Raw genomic sequence first — 17,500 nt, forward strand, 5'->3', positions numbered from 1 at the left:
GTTCCCACGAGGCTAGTGTTGGAGGGGGTATGCGCTCTCTGAATGATTTTTACTTGGGTTTATTGAAATCTCAAAATTTTCCGAGTTTAAATAAATATGTATTTATATATTGCAAGCACCAACTGATGAATATAATTCAGAGTTCTTGCGTTATGCAGAAATTTTAAAACTAGTCTTTCTTGCACTTTAAAGTATTAGATTTATGCCAGGGAGGTAGTGATATATATATATATATATATATATATATATATATGTATATATACATGTATGTGTAGATATATATATATATATATATATATATGTATATATACATGTATGTGTAGATATATATATATATATATATATATATATATATATATATATATATATATATATATATATATATACATATATATATATATGCATATTTATATATGTGTAGAGATATATATGTGTATATATATATATATATATAGATATATATAGATATATATATATATATATATATATATATATGTGTGTGTGTGTATGGGTGTATGTGTGTTTGCGTGTATGTGTGTTTGCGTGTAATTGTATGCTACCTTTATACTTTTAATATTCGTATTCGATATTATTAAATGAATTTAAAGGTAATCCATGGTCTATCGTTATCTTTTTTTTTTAATTGTTTTGCATTCATTGTCATTAGAAAGCATTATCAAATCCATCAATATTTTTACGATCACAAATCTTGGAATTCTTAGAGAAACCGGTGGGAGGAGTCTGTTGTTAATTATCATTGCAACCATCTTTTATGTGATCCTTCCAAAGCCGGTAATATAAAAAAAAAACTGAGGTTTTATAGTTTTGTGCAGATCTGAGAGGTCGTAGACTGTTGACGAACGCCTCCTATCCTCCTCCTCCACAAGATGCCAAAGGTCACTGCCCTTTTAACCCTATATCAGAGGTATCCTCTCATCTGTCACCCCCTCCCCCTCCTATCCCTGGCTCCAGATGTATCACCGGGAGCTCACAATAACCATTTACTTTTTCCCAACAGGTGATATTTACACAGTAAAGAAATCAAACGGGATAACCTATCTGTAGTTCTATACTCTAATATACTCCCTTCCCCCACCCTCAATCCCACATTCTCTCTCTCTCTCTCTCTCTCTCTCTCTCTCTCTCTCTCTCTCTCTCTCTCTCTCTGTGGAAACTCGCAGGTGACAAATACCCTTCCCCCCTCTTCAATTTTATAGAGCCGTTTTTGATCGCTTTCATGACAGGACTGAAGCCAACAATAGAGTGGATTTAAAATTCGGTTTAGCTGGGATGATTTGCTAATAACAGGAGATCGGTCTTTATTTATTTGTCTTTTGTGCAACTGGAATGTCATGCGTCGTTGCAACTCCGGAATGGGCCATTGTTGTATCGACCAAAAATGTTTTCTAGGTCACTGGGAAGTAAAATCCTAAATTGTCCCACTGATTTAGAAGAAATCAGCGAATATTGTTTATTGTAATTTGTTTATAGTGTCGCCAATTGTTTTAGAGAACCGTAATAAACTAGATCTTTGTTAGAATAAATCTTAAGACGTCAAATTTCTTCAGCATAATGGCGTCGGACTTGTAGCTGTCCAATCCTCTGGTTGGTGTGGCAATTTAGAAGCTTTCTATCTTTTAGAATCTTTGGATCTTTATATACAAAGCTTTGCTGTAAGTTCCCGTGAGAAATTAAAATAAATCAAAGCAGGTTTCGTCCGTTTCCTGATTATATTTTTATTAATTTATTCCTGTACTGTACAGGAAATGGCGTCTCAAAAGACCGCGGTTATAAAGTGGGAAAAGGAGTTTTCAGAAATAAAACCAATTTATTTCTTCCGTTGTTTAGTTTATTCTTTCCAACCTTATGTTTATTCTTTCCTTTCTTCAGTTTATTCTTTCCATTCTTCAGTTTAGTTTTTCCATTCTTCAGTTTATAGTATCCTTTCACCTGTTTATTTTTAACATTCTTCAGATTATTATTTCTTTTTTTAGCTTATTCTTTCAATTCTTCAGGGTAATCTCATTTTTTCAGTATATTTTTTCCATTCTTCAGTTTATTCTTTCCATTCCTAAGGTTATTCTTTCCTTCAGTTTAGTCTTTCCTTTCTTCCGAAGGCGACTCATTGCTCTTTCTTAATGTATCTGCCATAACTCACCTTCATAGTGAGCCTTTGAATGGCTGCCAAGCCTTTTGTCTCATTATTCCAAAGAATAACTATAATGCTTCTCCTGAAAGTGAGTGATGTTTCTTTCTGGGTTGAGCAAAAGGTTTGTAGGCGTGCGTGGTGGCAGTCTTCATTTTAAATTAGGTTTCATATTCATTTCACGTAAGGCTATTTACAACAACAGCAAATGCAGCCGCTTCTAGTCCACTACAGGACAAAGGCCTCAAACATGTCCTTAATCATGTCTGCTGATTGGTGATGACGGGGGACTTTAGTCTGATTGCTGACAGTTAACCAACCTAGTACGAGTGGCACTGACTAGTAGAACTTTGCAGATCATGGCGATACGCAAATATTTCCACCACGTTAAGGTATCCCCACTCAGAGAGGGAAGGCTATTTAGCTTGTTCTGAAACACTACATTTTTAATAGGTTCCTTTATTCTACCTTCTAACAGGGACAAACATTCTCTGCTTATTATCTGACCTAGTCATGGAATTTAGCCAATTAATTTAATCTGTTTATAAAGAAAACATGAAGAATACCGACTTTACACTGTTTAATTTGTTTACATGGCTCTTTTAAAAGTCAATAAATAAAAATGCTAATTTATTACAAGTTATAAATAATTATTTTTCATGATAGATATAAAGTTTCGACTTGTCCTGGTATACAGTTGTTCATTTCACATTCATGAATGGTTTCAAATGACCTCTCAAAGTCAAAATTCTTGAAAGAATATACTGAATGTCAGCTGTAGGATTTTTACGCTAAATGATATTTTCCTGAAGTTAAAGTGCAACATTGGAAGCTAACAAGTTGATCTCTAAATGTAGTGGGGAATAACACAAAACTAAAAAATATTGTTAGTTGATTTATGTAAATGATTAATGTAGAGTGTTTAAACATAACAGTGACATTGCAGTACAATGAATATGTACTTTATAAATTACTGCATAAATAAGCTTACTTGCCACTCAACTGGTGAAAATATTAGATGCCCATAATCTGTGTCATATGTTGAAAGCTACTGTACATTTTATAAAGAACGCATTACGAATGTGATCACACTCCTCCAAGTAACTCCTAATTGTCACAATAGCTAAAGACTGGGACGAGTCTAAGCTGGACTTTACTTCCTGAGTAGGTCTCATTTCCAGATAATTCCGGAAAGCTTCATATAGTCCGTTCTTAGAGATGTGTCGCATTTCATGGAAAAGGTTGATCGTCTAGCATTAGGGTAATTTTTTTTTTTTTTTTTTTTTTTTTTTTTTTTTTTTCTTTCAATTTCGTCGTCATATCTTTCCGTGTAGGGATAGAGCAACCTTGAAGGTGGCACTTTTTAGCTGGACGACCTCAGAGTAGAGCCTTATTCGTACTGTGGGAGTAAGGGAAAGGGGTTCATCAACTTACCTGTCTGGAGTTATTACAATGGGAATAATCTTTATATCCCGTAGAGGGACAAGCTCGCAGAACCCATGCATTGTGGGTTGGCCATTGAACCAGCCATTCGTTGAGATACTACCGCTAGATAGTTAGGGGGTCTTTTGACTTGCCAGTCTACTACATTAGATCCGTCTCTCTGATTACGGTTCATTATCCCTCTGCCTACACATACACCGAAGAGTCTTCCCTATTCTTTAGAAATTCTTCTCTGCCCTCGTACACCTGAGAACACTGAAATTACCAAACAATTCTTTTTCTCTCAAGAGGTTAACTACTGCAATGTAATTGTTCAGTGGCTTCTTTCCTCTTGGTAAGGGTAGAATAGATTCTTTAGCTATGGTAAGCAGCTCTTCTAGGAGAAGGACACTCCAAAATCAAACCATTGTTCTCTAGTCTTGGGTAGTGCTATAGCCTCTGTACCATGGTCTTCCACTGTCTTAGTTTAGAGTTCTCTTGCTTGTGGGTACAGTCTTGCACACTATTCTATCTAATTTCTCTTCCTCTTGTTTTGGAAAAGTTTTTATAGTTTATATAGGAAATATTTATTTTAATGTTGTTATTATTCTTAAAATGTTTTATTTTTCCTGGTTTCCTTTCCTCACTGGTCTATTTTCCCTGTTGGGGTCACTGGGTTTATAACATCCTGCTTTTCCAACTAGGGCTGTAGCTTATCAAGTAATAATAATAATAATGATAATAATAATAATAATAATAATAATAATAATAATAATAATTGATTTTTGCAGCGACGTTTGTTCAGGTAGATTCAAAGGTAACCTGAAATTTACGGAGTATCTCCAATCTCGTTAAATTACTAGAAACATTTTTAACGAACATTAATTATATTTTTATGATCAGACAACCCTGCAACACTTGATGCTTGTAATCGTTGCGCTATTCCCAGTACCGGTAGTCATCACTCCTGTGAACAAATATCCTGTAGGACATGCTGCTGTTTTGTTTGAGATTAGTACTGTCGTGCAATCAGTGGTGATGGAAGTCGATGTTAGACCTGAAAGAACAAAGAGGTCAAGTTTTTCAAGATAGTAGAGAATAATATAGTACAAGATACTGTTTTCTCGCTCTTGCACAAATGTCCAACATCACAATTCTAGCTGTGATAGCTATATTCGTGACATTTTTTACTGTAATAAATATGCAATATATGTGACAATATATATATATATATATATATATATATATATATATATATATATATATGTATATATATATTTATATATATATATATATATATATATATATATATATGCTGTGTATATATATATATATATATATATATATATATATATAGATATAGATATATATATATATATATATAGATAGATATATATATATATATTTATATAGATATATATATATACAGTATATATAAAATTATGATATAATCAAATTATTAACATTAGGCAAGACTTGTTTTTTTTTTTAAATCACTGACTTATGTATCACAAATTTAGAGTATCAGAGTAGATTACAAAAACTTCTAATTTGAAAGAAATAAAACGAAGGTACTTTTCAAGATTTTGTCTGATTTTTCACTGTGCTTAAGCTACGATATGAAAAAGAATGGAACGTTAACTATAACTTAATTGTTGAAAAGGAAATATTGAAGTAAAATTGAATAATGACCTGCATGATTCTATGAAAACTTACACAGAAAGTTCTAAATATTCAAAGGTGATTAGAAGTTTTGCAATATTTTCTTACCATGAGATCATATTTTATCAAGTATTTTATACAATATAACTAAATTTTACTCTATATACAGTATACTTAACTATAGGTACTTGTCCTTAATGGTATTTTTTTAGAGCTCTGTTAATTTGTTTATAAATTGTGATGGGTTAAAACCTATTATACACACTTTTCTAAGTTAAGCGAAACCATCATCAAAATTCTTGAATTATTATTAATAATTCTGCTTTTGTGACGGAAATATACCTATTTAGGGTGAATCACTTGTAAGCTTTCATGATCTATGTTGTCATACTGCAGATTGACATACTTTTGTTATGCTTTATCTTTCAAGTCATTTTATTACATTTAACTTTAAAAGGTACAGTTATACGCAGAAATTCCTGGCACACCTCGATCTGAGGAAGAGCACCGTGTTACACCCTTACTGAGCGGAGAGTTCTTGCGTGTATCCCTGCAAACCACTAATAGAATATCTCCCTACATTATAGTCATTTTTTTTAGTGAGGCAGATTTGCACCAACTCGCAGCGGTGCCGTTTTTGCTCGGAAAATTTTCCTGCTATCTGATTGGTTAGAATTATCTTGTGCAACCAATCAGCGATCAGGAAACTTTTCCGAACTAAAAGGGCACCGCTGCGAGTCGGTGCAAATCTGCCTCACTATAAAGAATTGACTATAGCTTTCTGGTTAATTGCCGTGTATAAGGGTATGACAGCGAGGTATACCAGGAATGCTTGTGTCCAACTGTGCATAATTGTTGTTGGTAAATAGAGGACATTGTTTCGACTTCCTTGCCTTCTTAACTTACATGTGATGGAGGACAGGTCACACTTCAGTGTGGTCGCCACGGAGCCCACAGGACAAACGTTTGGTGGAATAACAGTCTGCTGGGTGCCCGTAAGGCTCAGTAGGCTGGTACTTGTTTCTACCGAATAGATCTCTTTTTCGTTGCTCGTCACCGTGACTTTGGTGATGGCGCTCCCAGAGACTTGGCCGGTGCAAGTGGTCGTCGCTGAAATGGAAAATTTCGTTTAGGAATTGGGTAGTTTAAGTCGTGCTTTTTAGATTTTAACATAATCTTGGGAAAACAGTACTTGGAAAAGGGAGTCAATTAAATCAATTCCATCTCTATTTTGAATATATTAGTCAGCTTATTATAAATATTTTGATAAAATTCCTGAAGTTAAGGTTATTTTGGGAAACGTGCTAGAAAATGCATCAACGAACTACGCATTCTAATCAATAACTTTTAAAGATTTTTGTCAACCCTCTATGGAAAAAGATTTTCAGGGAGGGGAGAAAATTTCGGTTGTGGCGATACAAGCATCCAACTAATGCCTTTTGTCGAGAAGAAATTATAACTCCAAAAACTGGAGTATTTGAACTCCCTTGCGAACTTGAGAAACTGAGTATTGGCCATACTTTTTGGGCGTGGTAAGAACACAGGCAATCCACAGCAAAAGAAACCACGCCCCTGGGTGGATTTTTTATTGATTCTAGTGTTGCTGTATTCCAACCAAATCTCTCTATATTGGATATTTGCCATATATATATATATATATATATATATATATATATATATATATATATATATATGTGTATATATATATATATATATATATATATATATATATATATATATATATATATATATATATATATACATACATATATATGTATATATATGATTACCAAACCTGATTATCACTTTAAACCCATTTTAAAGGAAAAAAAAAACACAAGAAAGAACTTGTGGGGTTTGTGCTAAATTTGCATTAATTGTTTTAATGTAAACGAATTGCAATTTCTGAGAATTTTTTAGAATGGGGGACCAAAAATAGCCTATTATATCCAGATGATTTAAAAAGAATAATTTTCTCCCCCCCCCTAAAATTCCAGAGGCAAAATTTCCATATACAGTAAGCCCTCCGTCTTTGCGGGGGATAAGTAACAGACGCAGCCCGCTCAAGATTTGTGCCCTATGGTGGGTCAATTCATAAACCCTGAAACACAGAGAGCTGCCTACAAGCAGTCAACTAATACACTAGGTAACCCACTGCTCTGTACTGCATTGTTTTCACATGGTTTCTATAATGGTATTGTAGTTTAAAATATTAGTTTACACAGGTAATTGAACATTACTAACACATCTTCAGTACAAGGTAAGACGATTCATAGCACTCAAGTCATCGCCACATCACCATATGTATAATTATCAATTAAAACACTGTTGTTCCTATCTAACATCAATCACTGATACTGTAGTGTATATTACTGTGATAATATGTATAGTACTATCACTACAGTGCAGTTTAATTACAGCTTAAATAGCTAAGGTGAGACGACATATTACTCATAAGTAATCGTAGTCTTCGCGAGGTCGCCTCACAACCCTACCACTTCATCACCTAATCTGTAGGCTGTATCTACTGTACAGTACAGTATTTCTTATATAGTACAGTACTTTAAATACACTACCCGTATTAGTAGTTCTTTTTCAGTGAACATATGAATATTTATCTTACGAAAATTGCAACAGGAAAAATAAGATAACAAAATATGACTGTACAACACCAATTACTGTTTATGAAGTTCTACGCAGTGAAATCTGGTGACGCATGATGTAATCCATAAGGTGTTGTAGTAGTATTCATTGAGCGTGAAGGGTATGATACATGTACCTGTACTGTACTGTACAGTAAAAATCAATATGTAATACATAAGTAAATTAACACCTGCTTATCCTCGATTAACAAAAGCAAACCATTTTTCATTCCGATCATGCCCTTTTCCCTCACCTTCAATACAATCTTTGCACAGTGTGGGGCACTTGCCACCACGACAGCACAAATATTCTTTGTGTTCATCTTGTACCTCACTGTACTCTCATTTATCCCGTAAAGTCATCCTAAGGCTGCTTAAGACATCCCTTCCTGGCACTTATTGAGAACTTCTATCTTCTCTTTAAGAGTCATGACATTCATCTATTGCTTAGTGGTAGCTTTAGATTAGGAAGCATCTCTCTTATGGGCCATGGCATCGATAAAAGAATATCACTTCTTGCTTGACGAACCCTTATGGAAGATATTTTCGTGTGGTCGGACGCTGGGAGAGTTAGACCGAGCTACCGAGTTAGCCAGAAAAGTGGCGTTGTGCAGGGAGGGAAACTGTGCGAAGTCAGGGTGCAAAGAACTGAGGGCAGTTTGAAAACGTTGGTCTGCGCACAGCAGTTCTAATAGCGAGAAATGGAAACGTTATTTAAATACTATGTGGATCCTTTTACCACGAAAAATCGAAACTGTGGTGTTGCAACCCAAGGTCTATAGAATTCTACAGACCTTGTTGAAACCAACGTTATTGGAGGTGTGAACCCACGTTAATGGAGGTGTCGTTCTATTGCAAAATTACTATTTTGCTGCTACATTACAGTGTATTATTGCTTAAGATATTCCATAATACTGTTTTTGAATAATAACCATGCTCACCCTAAGAAAAGGCTACAAGACGACAATTTCAGAGTTTTCCAATTTTATCTTCTCTTTCATGATTGGTGACCTAGATTATGTGGTTATGCCAAGGGGAAGAACCATTTTACTCTTATAGACGTCTAACTTATGTACTATGTTTGAAATGAAGTTGCAATGATTGTATTATTGCTATATTGACGATTCATTTACTGTATATGTCGCTTCGTAATATTGGTTGCCAGTTCGAAAGAATGCAGCGTGGATATAATATAATGAAAATATTTTTAACATTTTGAAATTCTTACTTGGTGTAGTAGTGGTAGTAGTTGTTGGCGTTGTGGTGGTTGTTGGAGTAGTGGTTGGGGTTGTGGTAGTTGTTGGAGTAGTGGTAGTTGTTGGAGTAGTGGTAGTTGTTGGAGTAGTGGTTGCGGTCGTGGTGGTAGTTGGAGTAGTGGTTGGGGTCGTGGTAGTTGTTGGAGTGGTGGTTGAGGTCGTGGTAGTTGTTGGAGTAGTGGTTGAGGTCGTGGTGGTTGTTGGAGTAGTGGTTGTAGTTGTGGTTGAGGTCATGGTGGTTGGGGTCGTGGTAGTTGTTGGAGTAGTGGTTGGGGTCGTGGTAGTTGTTGGAGTGGTGGTTGAGGTCATGGTTGTTGTTGGAGTTGTAGTTGGGGTCGTGGTAGTTGTTGGAGTAGTGGTTGAGGTCGTGGTGGTTGTTGGAGTAGTGGTTGTAGTTGTGGTTAAGGTCGTGGTGGTTGGGGTCGTGGTAGTTGTTGGAGTAGTGGTTGAGGTTGTGATAGTTGTTGGGGCAGTGGTTGAGGTCGTGGTGGTTGTTGGAGTTGTAGTTGAGGTCGTGGTGGTTGTTGGAGTAGTGGTTAGGGTTGTGGTAGTTGTTGGAGTAGTGGTTGAGGTCGTGGTAGTTGTTGGAGTAGTGGTTGAGGTCGCGGTGGTTGTTGGAGTAGTGGTTGGGGTCGTGGTAGTTGTTGGGGTCATGGTAGTTGTTGGAGTAGTGGTTGAGGTCGTCGTGGTTGTTGGAGTAGTGGTTGAGGTCGTGGTGGTTGTTGGAGTAGTGATTGGGGTCGTGGTAGTTGTTGGAGTAGTGGTTAAGGTTGTGGTAGTTGTTGGAATAGTGGTTGAGGTTGTTGTGGTTGTTGGAGTAGTGGTTGGGGTCGTGGTAGTTGTTGGAGTAGTGGTTGAGGTCGTGGTGGTTGTTGGAGTAGTGGTTGGGGTCGTGGTAGTTGTTGGAGTAGTGGTTGAGGTCGTCGTGGTTGTTGGAGTAGTGGTTGAGGTCGTCGTGGTTGTTGGAGTAGTGGTTAGGGTCGTGGTAGTTGTTGGAGTAGTGGTTAAGGTTGTGGTAGTTGTTGGAATAGTGGTTGAGGTTGTTGTGGTTGTTGGAGTAGTGGTTGGGGTCGTGGTAGTTGTTGGAGTAGTAGTTGAGGTTGTGGTGGTTGTTGGAGTTGTGGTAGGTGTTGGAGTAGTGGTTGGGGCCGTGGTAGTTGTTGGAGTAGTAGTTGGGGTCGTAGTAGTTGTTGGAGTAGTGGTTGAGGTCATGGTAGTTGTTGGAGTAGTGGTTGAGGTCGTGGTGGTTGTTGGAGTAGTGGTTGGGGTCGTGGTAGTTGGAGTAGTGGTTGAGGTCGTGGTAGTTGTTGGAGTAGTAGTTGGGGTTGTGGTAGTTGTTGGAGTCGTGGTTGAGGTTGTGGTAGTTGTTGGAGTAGTGGTTGGAGTCATGGTAGTTGTTGGAGTAGTGGTTGAGGTCGTGGTGGTTGTTGGAATAGTAGTTGGGGTTGCAGTAGTTGTTGGAGTCGTGGTTGAGGCTGAGGTAGTTGTTTGAGTAGTAGTTGGGGTTGTGGTAGTTGTTGGAGTCGTGGTTGATGTTGTGGTAGTTGTTGGAGTAGTGGTTGAGGTCGTGGTGGTGGTTGGAGTAGTGGTTGTGGTCGTGGTAGTTGTTGGCGTCGTGGTTGAGGTTGGGGTCGTGGTGGTGGTTGGAGTAGTGGTTGAGGTCGTGGTGGTTGTTGGAGTAGTAGTAGAAGCTGTAGATACCGTTGTAAGAGATGATGTTGGCTGGTAAAAATTGAAACTGGGATCACTGATGCAAGGTGAATAAGAGTCCGTGACTTGACATGTTCTCGTTCTTTCCCCGGGGATCTCTAGGTTGAAGCCACTGCAACTGACATCTGTTGGTAGAAGACTGTGTATAAGGGGTTCAAGATTTTGAAGTTAATATCATTTGTTTGTAAGATAATTTACTATAGAGGATAAGGTGGTGATAGTATTAACCCTTAGAAACAAGGACTGAAACTTTCTGACATTCACTTGTTTAAATAGAGAAGGAATACTATCTGTTTGTAGATGGTTATCGTGAATAGGTTCAAGTTTAGAAATCCATGCCACTAACTTATAGAATAATGTTGCATATCTAACAAGTTTACTTTAACCTCTCAGGAACGAATAAAGAAAGTCCCTGATCGCCAATATTGAGTTAGAGGGTATCAATCTGGTTTTGGTAAAATTATGGCTAAATTTACAATTAATGCAGTAGGAAAGGATAATTTAATGTTAATTCACAAACGACTGTAGAAATAAGTAGTTATTCTTTTGCCAGTTTGACAATTATCCATTCAGTATTTAATTGCAAAGCGCTTGGTTGATTTGGGGTGTCAATCGTGATTGAGAAGGTAGGAATATTTTTGGTAGTCTTATATGTTGAGTAAGGCATTAGAATCATATTTTGCATGTTTGAGGGGTAGAAGAGAGACTTTAGCTATGATAAGAAGCTCTTCTAGGCAAAGGACACTCTAAAATCAAACCATTGATCTCTAGTCTTGGGTAATGCCATAGTCTCTGTACCATAGTCTTCCACTGTCTTGAGTTAGAGTTCTCTTGCTTAAGATTACACTTAGGCACACTATTATATCTGTTTCCATATTTCCTTTCTTCGCTGGGACTTTCCCTGCTGGAAGCCTTTAGCTTTTAGCTTACTGATTTTCCAAATAGGTCTGTAGCTTAGCTACTACTAATAATACTAATTTTGATGATAACTTATTTATGATAATTTTAAGAATTTTTACACCTTGAAGTTTAGGTTATCAAACTTCTGAGAGATGTTACAAACTGTAGTGTATGTATCATCATCATGATCACCTCTTACGCCTATTGCATTACAAAATCCATGAGGAAGATAAACAACATAGGTGACAACACATTCCCTTGGAGCACTCCGCTGTTCACTGAAAATTCTTTGATAGGACTACACTATCATTGACTTTGCACTTACTATACTCATAAACAGACTTTATCAAATTTACATATTTAAGTGCAACTCCATAATAACGCAGGCCTCTCCACAAAATTGGCCGATGCACACTATCAAAGGCTTTTTTATAGTCCACAAATATCATCAAAAGTGATTATCTATATTCTACACATTACTCTACATGTCTTAAAATTAAAGTTTCGTCATTACAAGCTCTACCTTTTCCAAATCCTGCTTGTTCATCTCTCAGCTTTTCATCAATCTTTCTCTAGTCTCTTTAGAACAAGCATACTATATATTTTCGTGACAACTGACGGAAGTGTGATGCTTCTGTAATTATTACAATCAGTCAGGTCTCCTTTTTTGCCTTTTTCACCAACACTCCTAATTTCCATTCATCAGGTTTGGCCTCTTCAACCCACATTCTACAAAATAATCTTGTGAGTATTCTGAGGTTCACTTCATTTTCAACCAATATCATATCTGCAGTTATTTCATCGTATCCAGGGCTTTCCATCTCCGGAGTTTTTTAACAATAGTTTCGACTTCAAACACGCTGAATTCATTCATGGGCACATCAAGGTCTTCCCCAGCCTCAGATATATCAATCAAATTCTTCCTTTAAAATCTCCTATTAATGACGTCACTAAAGTGTTCCATTCAGCTTTGCCTTTCTTCATCCTTTGATATAACAGATCTATCTCTCTTTGGTGGGTATATGCTTTTTCTTCTTTGCCCCCGCAAAGATTTCATTAATAATTCTTTGAGCAATTCTTACACCATAGCTGCTCCCTGAATTCATAGCATTGTTAGCATCATCTGGTCTCCTGTCTAGATATTCTTTCCAATCATTCCTGGCTTTTATTTTGACCCCAATATCAATACTGGAATACTTAGCATGCTCTACCTTGGAATTTTCATTACTTCCTCGAAAACTTTAAACAATCAATTTATGTCTTTGTCTCCTTTTTACAGTATACCAAGTATATATATATATATATATATATATAAACCATGTCGGCAAAGGAAACCAAATTATCCAAATAACCTGACTAGATAGAATCTTGAAATACATATCGAGGTAACTGAAAGTGTACCATTCAACCAATAGCCTGATTCCTCGTTCCCAACCTCTCCCTATGCCTTGACCTACGCTGTTTTTACACCTGCTGTGAATTACTGCGTCGCTAAATATCAATGGCAGACATTTCTGGTATTAAGCGGAAATTTCGGTTCCTTTGCGTGTGAAGGTCTCAACTAAGGCAAGTGTAACATCCCCCCCTATCTCCCAGCTTAATGAAACTAAGTTTAACAGAACTAAGCTTGCCTACCTAATGAAAATGCATTCACTTTAGTACATTTGGCAGTAAGTTACGGCTCAACCTATTTCTTTAGAGAGGGTCACGTCATGAGGTCATGCGTAAACCTACCAGTTTTCGCCTAATTTAGCTCTTTTTAAAGATTTAAATGTGTCTTGTGCGCGGTAGAGGCAAGGGACAGGTTATTACTGTATCTCATATCCTGGAGACTGCTCATGAGATAACTTGTAAATTCATACATTTTTTTATTAAAATCAACCGGTATAAACAGCCTTCGAGGCTTTTCATCGATGTAGGGAAATCAATAATAGAAAATTGCTTGAAAACTTTGGAGCAACTGAAAATAGCTTTTATTTCACTCCGGACTTTAGTTGTTTGTAGAGACTTTTAGTTGATTTATGGCAGTGGTTCACTTACTGAGGAAAATGACAGATATTTCAATTGATTTTTATGGCGCTCAATCTCATACTGTATTTGCATGCTTTTAGGATGATTTTATTTCTTTCATTTATGACTCACAACATAGTGTTTGAGGGCGAGTTTGGGGTATAACTTTGAGGAGGTTTCTAAAAACAGGAATACACTGGACATTACCTTAAATATGGTCTTTGCTGATATGATTGGTATATACTGTATATGTATGTAAGTATGTATATATATATATATATATATATATTTATATTGGCCCAGAAGAGGTATGGCAATCCTAAATTGCTCGGTCAAAATTTCGTTTTTGTGATCCTTCCTCCAGATTAGTGGCAGCATATATATATATATATATGTATGTATATGTATATGTATATATATGTATATATATGTGTGTATATATATATATATTTATATATATATGTATATATATATATATATATATTAAATACTGGATCTCAAAATAGTAAGCATCCCAAAAAACATATATTTCTATATTACTTTTGGAATCGTCAAAACGCTTTAAAATTCTGTCTATCTTTTGCTTAACCTTTTTACTGCCAGTGGTGAATTTAACGAAACTTCTTATGCAGCAAAATCTTTCAAGACGACACAAACTTAGCTTGTTCACTACCAACTTTCTATAGTTAGGTTATTTTGAAAGTTTCCCTTTTTTTCAAATTTTGACTAAAAAGGGTTCCTTTTTCAAATTTCGACTGGGTTTCTTTTTTGAAATTTTGACTAAAAAAAGGTTCCTTTTTCAAATTTTGACTGTAAAAGGTTCCCTTTTCAAATTTTGACTGGGTTTCTTTTTTCAAATTTTGACTGGGTTTCTTTTTTCAAATTTTGACTAAAGGAGTTTCCTTTTTCAAATTTTGACGAAAAGAGAGTTTAATTTTTTCAACATTTTACTAAGAGTTTCTTTTTTCAAATTTTGACTAAAAAAGGTTCCTTTTTCACATTTTGACTGGGTTTCTTTTTTCAAATTTTGACTAAAAGAGTTTCCTTTTTCAAATTTTGACTAAAAGAGAGTTTCCTTTTTCAAATTTTGACTACAAGGGAATTTCCTTTTTAAAATTTTCACTAAAAGAGTGTTTCCTTTTTCAAATTCTGACTAAAAGAGTTTCTTTTTTTTTTTCAAATTCTGACTAAAAGAGTTTCTTTTTTTTAAGTTTTGACTAAAAGAAAGTACCCTTTTTTAAATTCCGACTAAAAGTTTCCTTTTTCAAATTTTAACTAAAAGAGTTTCCTTTTTCAAAATGTTACTTAAAGAGTTTCCTTTTTCAAATTTTGACAAGGAATTTCCTTTTTCATATTTTGACTTTTAAAAGAGAGTTTCCTTTTTCAAATTCTGACTTAAAGAGAGTTTCCTTTTTCAAATTCTGACTAAAACAGAGTTTCCTTTTTCAAATTCTGACTAAAAGAGAGTTTCCTTTTTAAAATTCTGACTAAAAGGATTTCTTTTTTTCAAATTCTGACTAAGAGTTTCGTTCTTCAAATTTAGACTGAAAGAGAGTATCATTTTTCAAAATGTTACTAAAAGAGAGTTTCCTTTTTCAAATTTTGACTTAAAGGGAATTTCCTTTTTCAAATTTTGACTTAAAGGGAATTTCCTTTTTCAAATTTTGACTTAAAGGGAATTTACTTTTTTAAATTTTGACCAAAAGAGTGTTTCCTTTTTTAAATTCTCACTAAAAGATAGTTTTCTTTTTCAAATTCTGACTGAAGAGTTTCTTTTTTTCAAATTCTTATTAAAATAGTTTCTTTCTCCAATTATGACTGAAAGAGAGTTTCCTTTTTCATATTCTGACTAAAAGAGTTTCCTTTTTCAAATTCTCAGTAAAAGAGTTTCCTTTTTCAAATTCTGACTAAAAGAGAGTTTCCTTTTTCCAATTTTGACTCAAAGGGAATTTCCTTTTTTTAAATTTTAACTTAGAGGGAATTTCTATTTTCAAATTTTGACTAAAAGTGTTTCTTTTTTTCAAATTCTGATTAAGAGTATCCTTTTTCAAATCCTGACTAAAAGAATTTCCTTCTTCAAATTTTGACTAAAAGAGAGTTTCCTTTTTCAAATTCTGACTAAATCACCAATGGCAGCGAAAGGGTTAAATTTTACCAAAAGCTGAAACGGGACACTCAAAGCTCATGATACCATTTGCACATATGGAGGCGCAGGCTGTGAGAGATGCCACGCTAGTGGTCTTGAAGATGTTTCCACAGCGGCTGTTCTCCTCCTGTCTCTCGTAGAAGACACTGGCGTCTGCCAAGTGGGTCCTGACGACGTAGAGAGTCAGCAGACAATACAGCATCTGGTGATGTAGGTGAGACATCTCTGCTGTGAGTGTCCTGGTGGAGGAGAGAATCTTTTAAAGAATTTTTAAGATAAAATTATTATTATTATTATTATTATTATTATTATTATTATTATTATTAGCTAAGATACAACCCTAGTTGGAAAAGCAAGATGCTAAAAGCCCAAGGGCTCCAACAGGGAAAATAGCCCAGTAAGGAAAGGAAATAATGAAATAAGTAAACAATATTAGAAGTAATTAAAAATTAAAATAAAATGTTTTAACAACCTTAACAACATTAAAACAGATATTTGATATATAAACTATAAAAAGCCTTATGTAAGCCTGTTCAACATAAAATCATTTGCTACGACTTTGCTCTTTTGAAGTTCTACTGATTCAACTACCCGATTAGGAAGATCATTCCACATCTTTGTCCCAGCTGTAAAGATTCATTCGACATTACAGGAAGGAATGATTAAGGAATGATGAATTTAACTAAAAATTTAGTTTTTCAATAGGTACGCAAATAGACATTCATGAATCGGACTTAAGAATGAAGTATAAGAAAATCTGAAACGTTTTTTAACAAAATCAAAATTTATTCTAATTTATATATATATATATATATATATGTATATATATGTATGTGTGTATATATATATACATATATATATATTTATATAAATATATATATATATATATATATATATATACAGTATATGTATATATATTTGATCCCAGCTCTGCCTTATTATTTCTTTCGATGATGGTAGAGATTGTTAATAACGATTCTAAAAATAGATCCCTAATTTGACACGATTATGCACAGCAGAGTCTGAATCAACTTCCATCTCTTTTTTGTTGCGGGATGATGGAGTCAACGATTTACCTTTATTTCTTCTCGGCATTAAGGTTCGAATCCTTGCCCGGGAAAAGTATTTACCATAAATATATTTCCTTACGGGTTTGTGATTCCAAAGCAGAAGGAAATATTAAAATGGTATGTGTAGATACAGTAATTTGAGTGGGGATACCTTAAATGATGAACGGGTTTGTGTATCGCCATGATCAGCAAAGCTGTACTAGTCAGGACCACCCATGCTATGGTGGCTGCTGTGAGTAATCAGATTAAAGTCTCCCACCATTACCAAACCGCAATAGCCAGCGTGCTGATGAAAACTTGTCAAACCCCAGACATTAATTGGCATGTCTGAGGGCTTTGTCCTGCTGTGTACTACAAACGACTTCATTTGTTGCATTTGACGTACATGCATTACAAGTTTCCCTTCCCAGATTAGGACTCTAAGCCACTGCCTTATGGATTTGGTTGTGTCTGTAGGATAATATTGTTCCTATCCACCTTGCCATCAAATGATTCTACAATGAAACTCCCAGTCCTTAAATAATTAGCGTATTTAT

The 17,500-nt window shown here is 35.3% G+C and overlaps 2 protein-coding genes and 1 long non-coding RNA gene across 3 annotated transcripts in view; 1 reads left to right on the forward strand and 2 right to left on the reverse strand.

Moving 5' to 3' along the window:
- The window catches only part of 5PtaseI (inositol polyphosphate-5-phosphatase A), a 297,544-nt gene that overhangs the window by 137,497 nt on the left and 142,547 nt on the right, over nucleotides 1-17,500 (forward strand). The window lies entirely within an intron of this gene.
- On the reverse strand, nucleotides 4,505-9,203 carry LOC137620246 (uncharacterized). The gene is made up of 3 exons (XR_011040026.1): nucleotides 9,101-9,203; nucleotides 6,137-6,340; nucleotides 4,505-4,625 (listed from the first exon to the last, which is right to left on the reverse strand). It is a non-coding gene; the product is annotated as an uncharacterized lncRNA (long non-coding RNA).
- LOC137619435 (probable serine/threonine-protein kinase fhkB) overlaps nucleotides 10,207-17,500 on the reverse strand; it is a gene marked incomplete at its 3' end in the record, with an annotated part of 8,724 nt that continues 1,430 nt past the window's right edge. Inside the window, exons 2-3 of the mRNA XM_068349496.1 lie at nucleotides 15,904-16,133; nucleotides 10,207-10,850 (exon numbers count right to left, since the gene is read on the reverse strand). Of these exons, the coding sequence (XP_068205597.1) occupies nucleotides 10,207-10,850; nucleotides 15,904-16,133 (874 nt within the window). The remainder of the gene's footprint in view (nucleotides 10,851-15,903; nucleotides 16,134-17,500) is intronic.

This window comes from Palaemon carinicauda, chromosome 26, assembly GCF_036898095.1.
Source record: "Palaemon carinicauda isolate YSFRI2023 chromosome 26, ASM3689809v2, whole genome shotgun sequence".
In the NCBI taxonomy this organism is placed as follows: domain Eukaryota; kingdom Metazoa; phylum Arthropoda; class Malacostraca; order Decapoda; family Palaemonidae; genus Palaemon; species Palaemon carinicauda.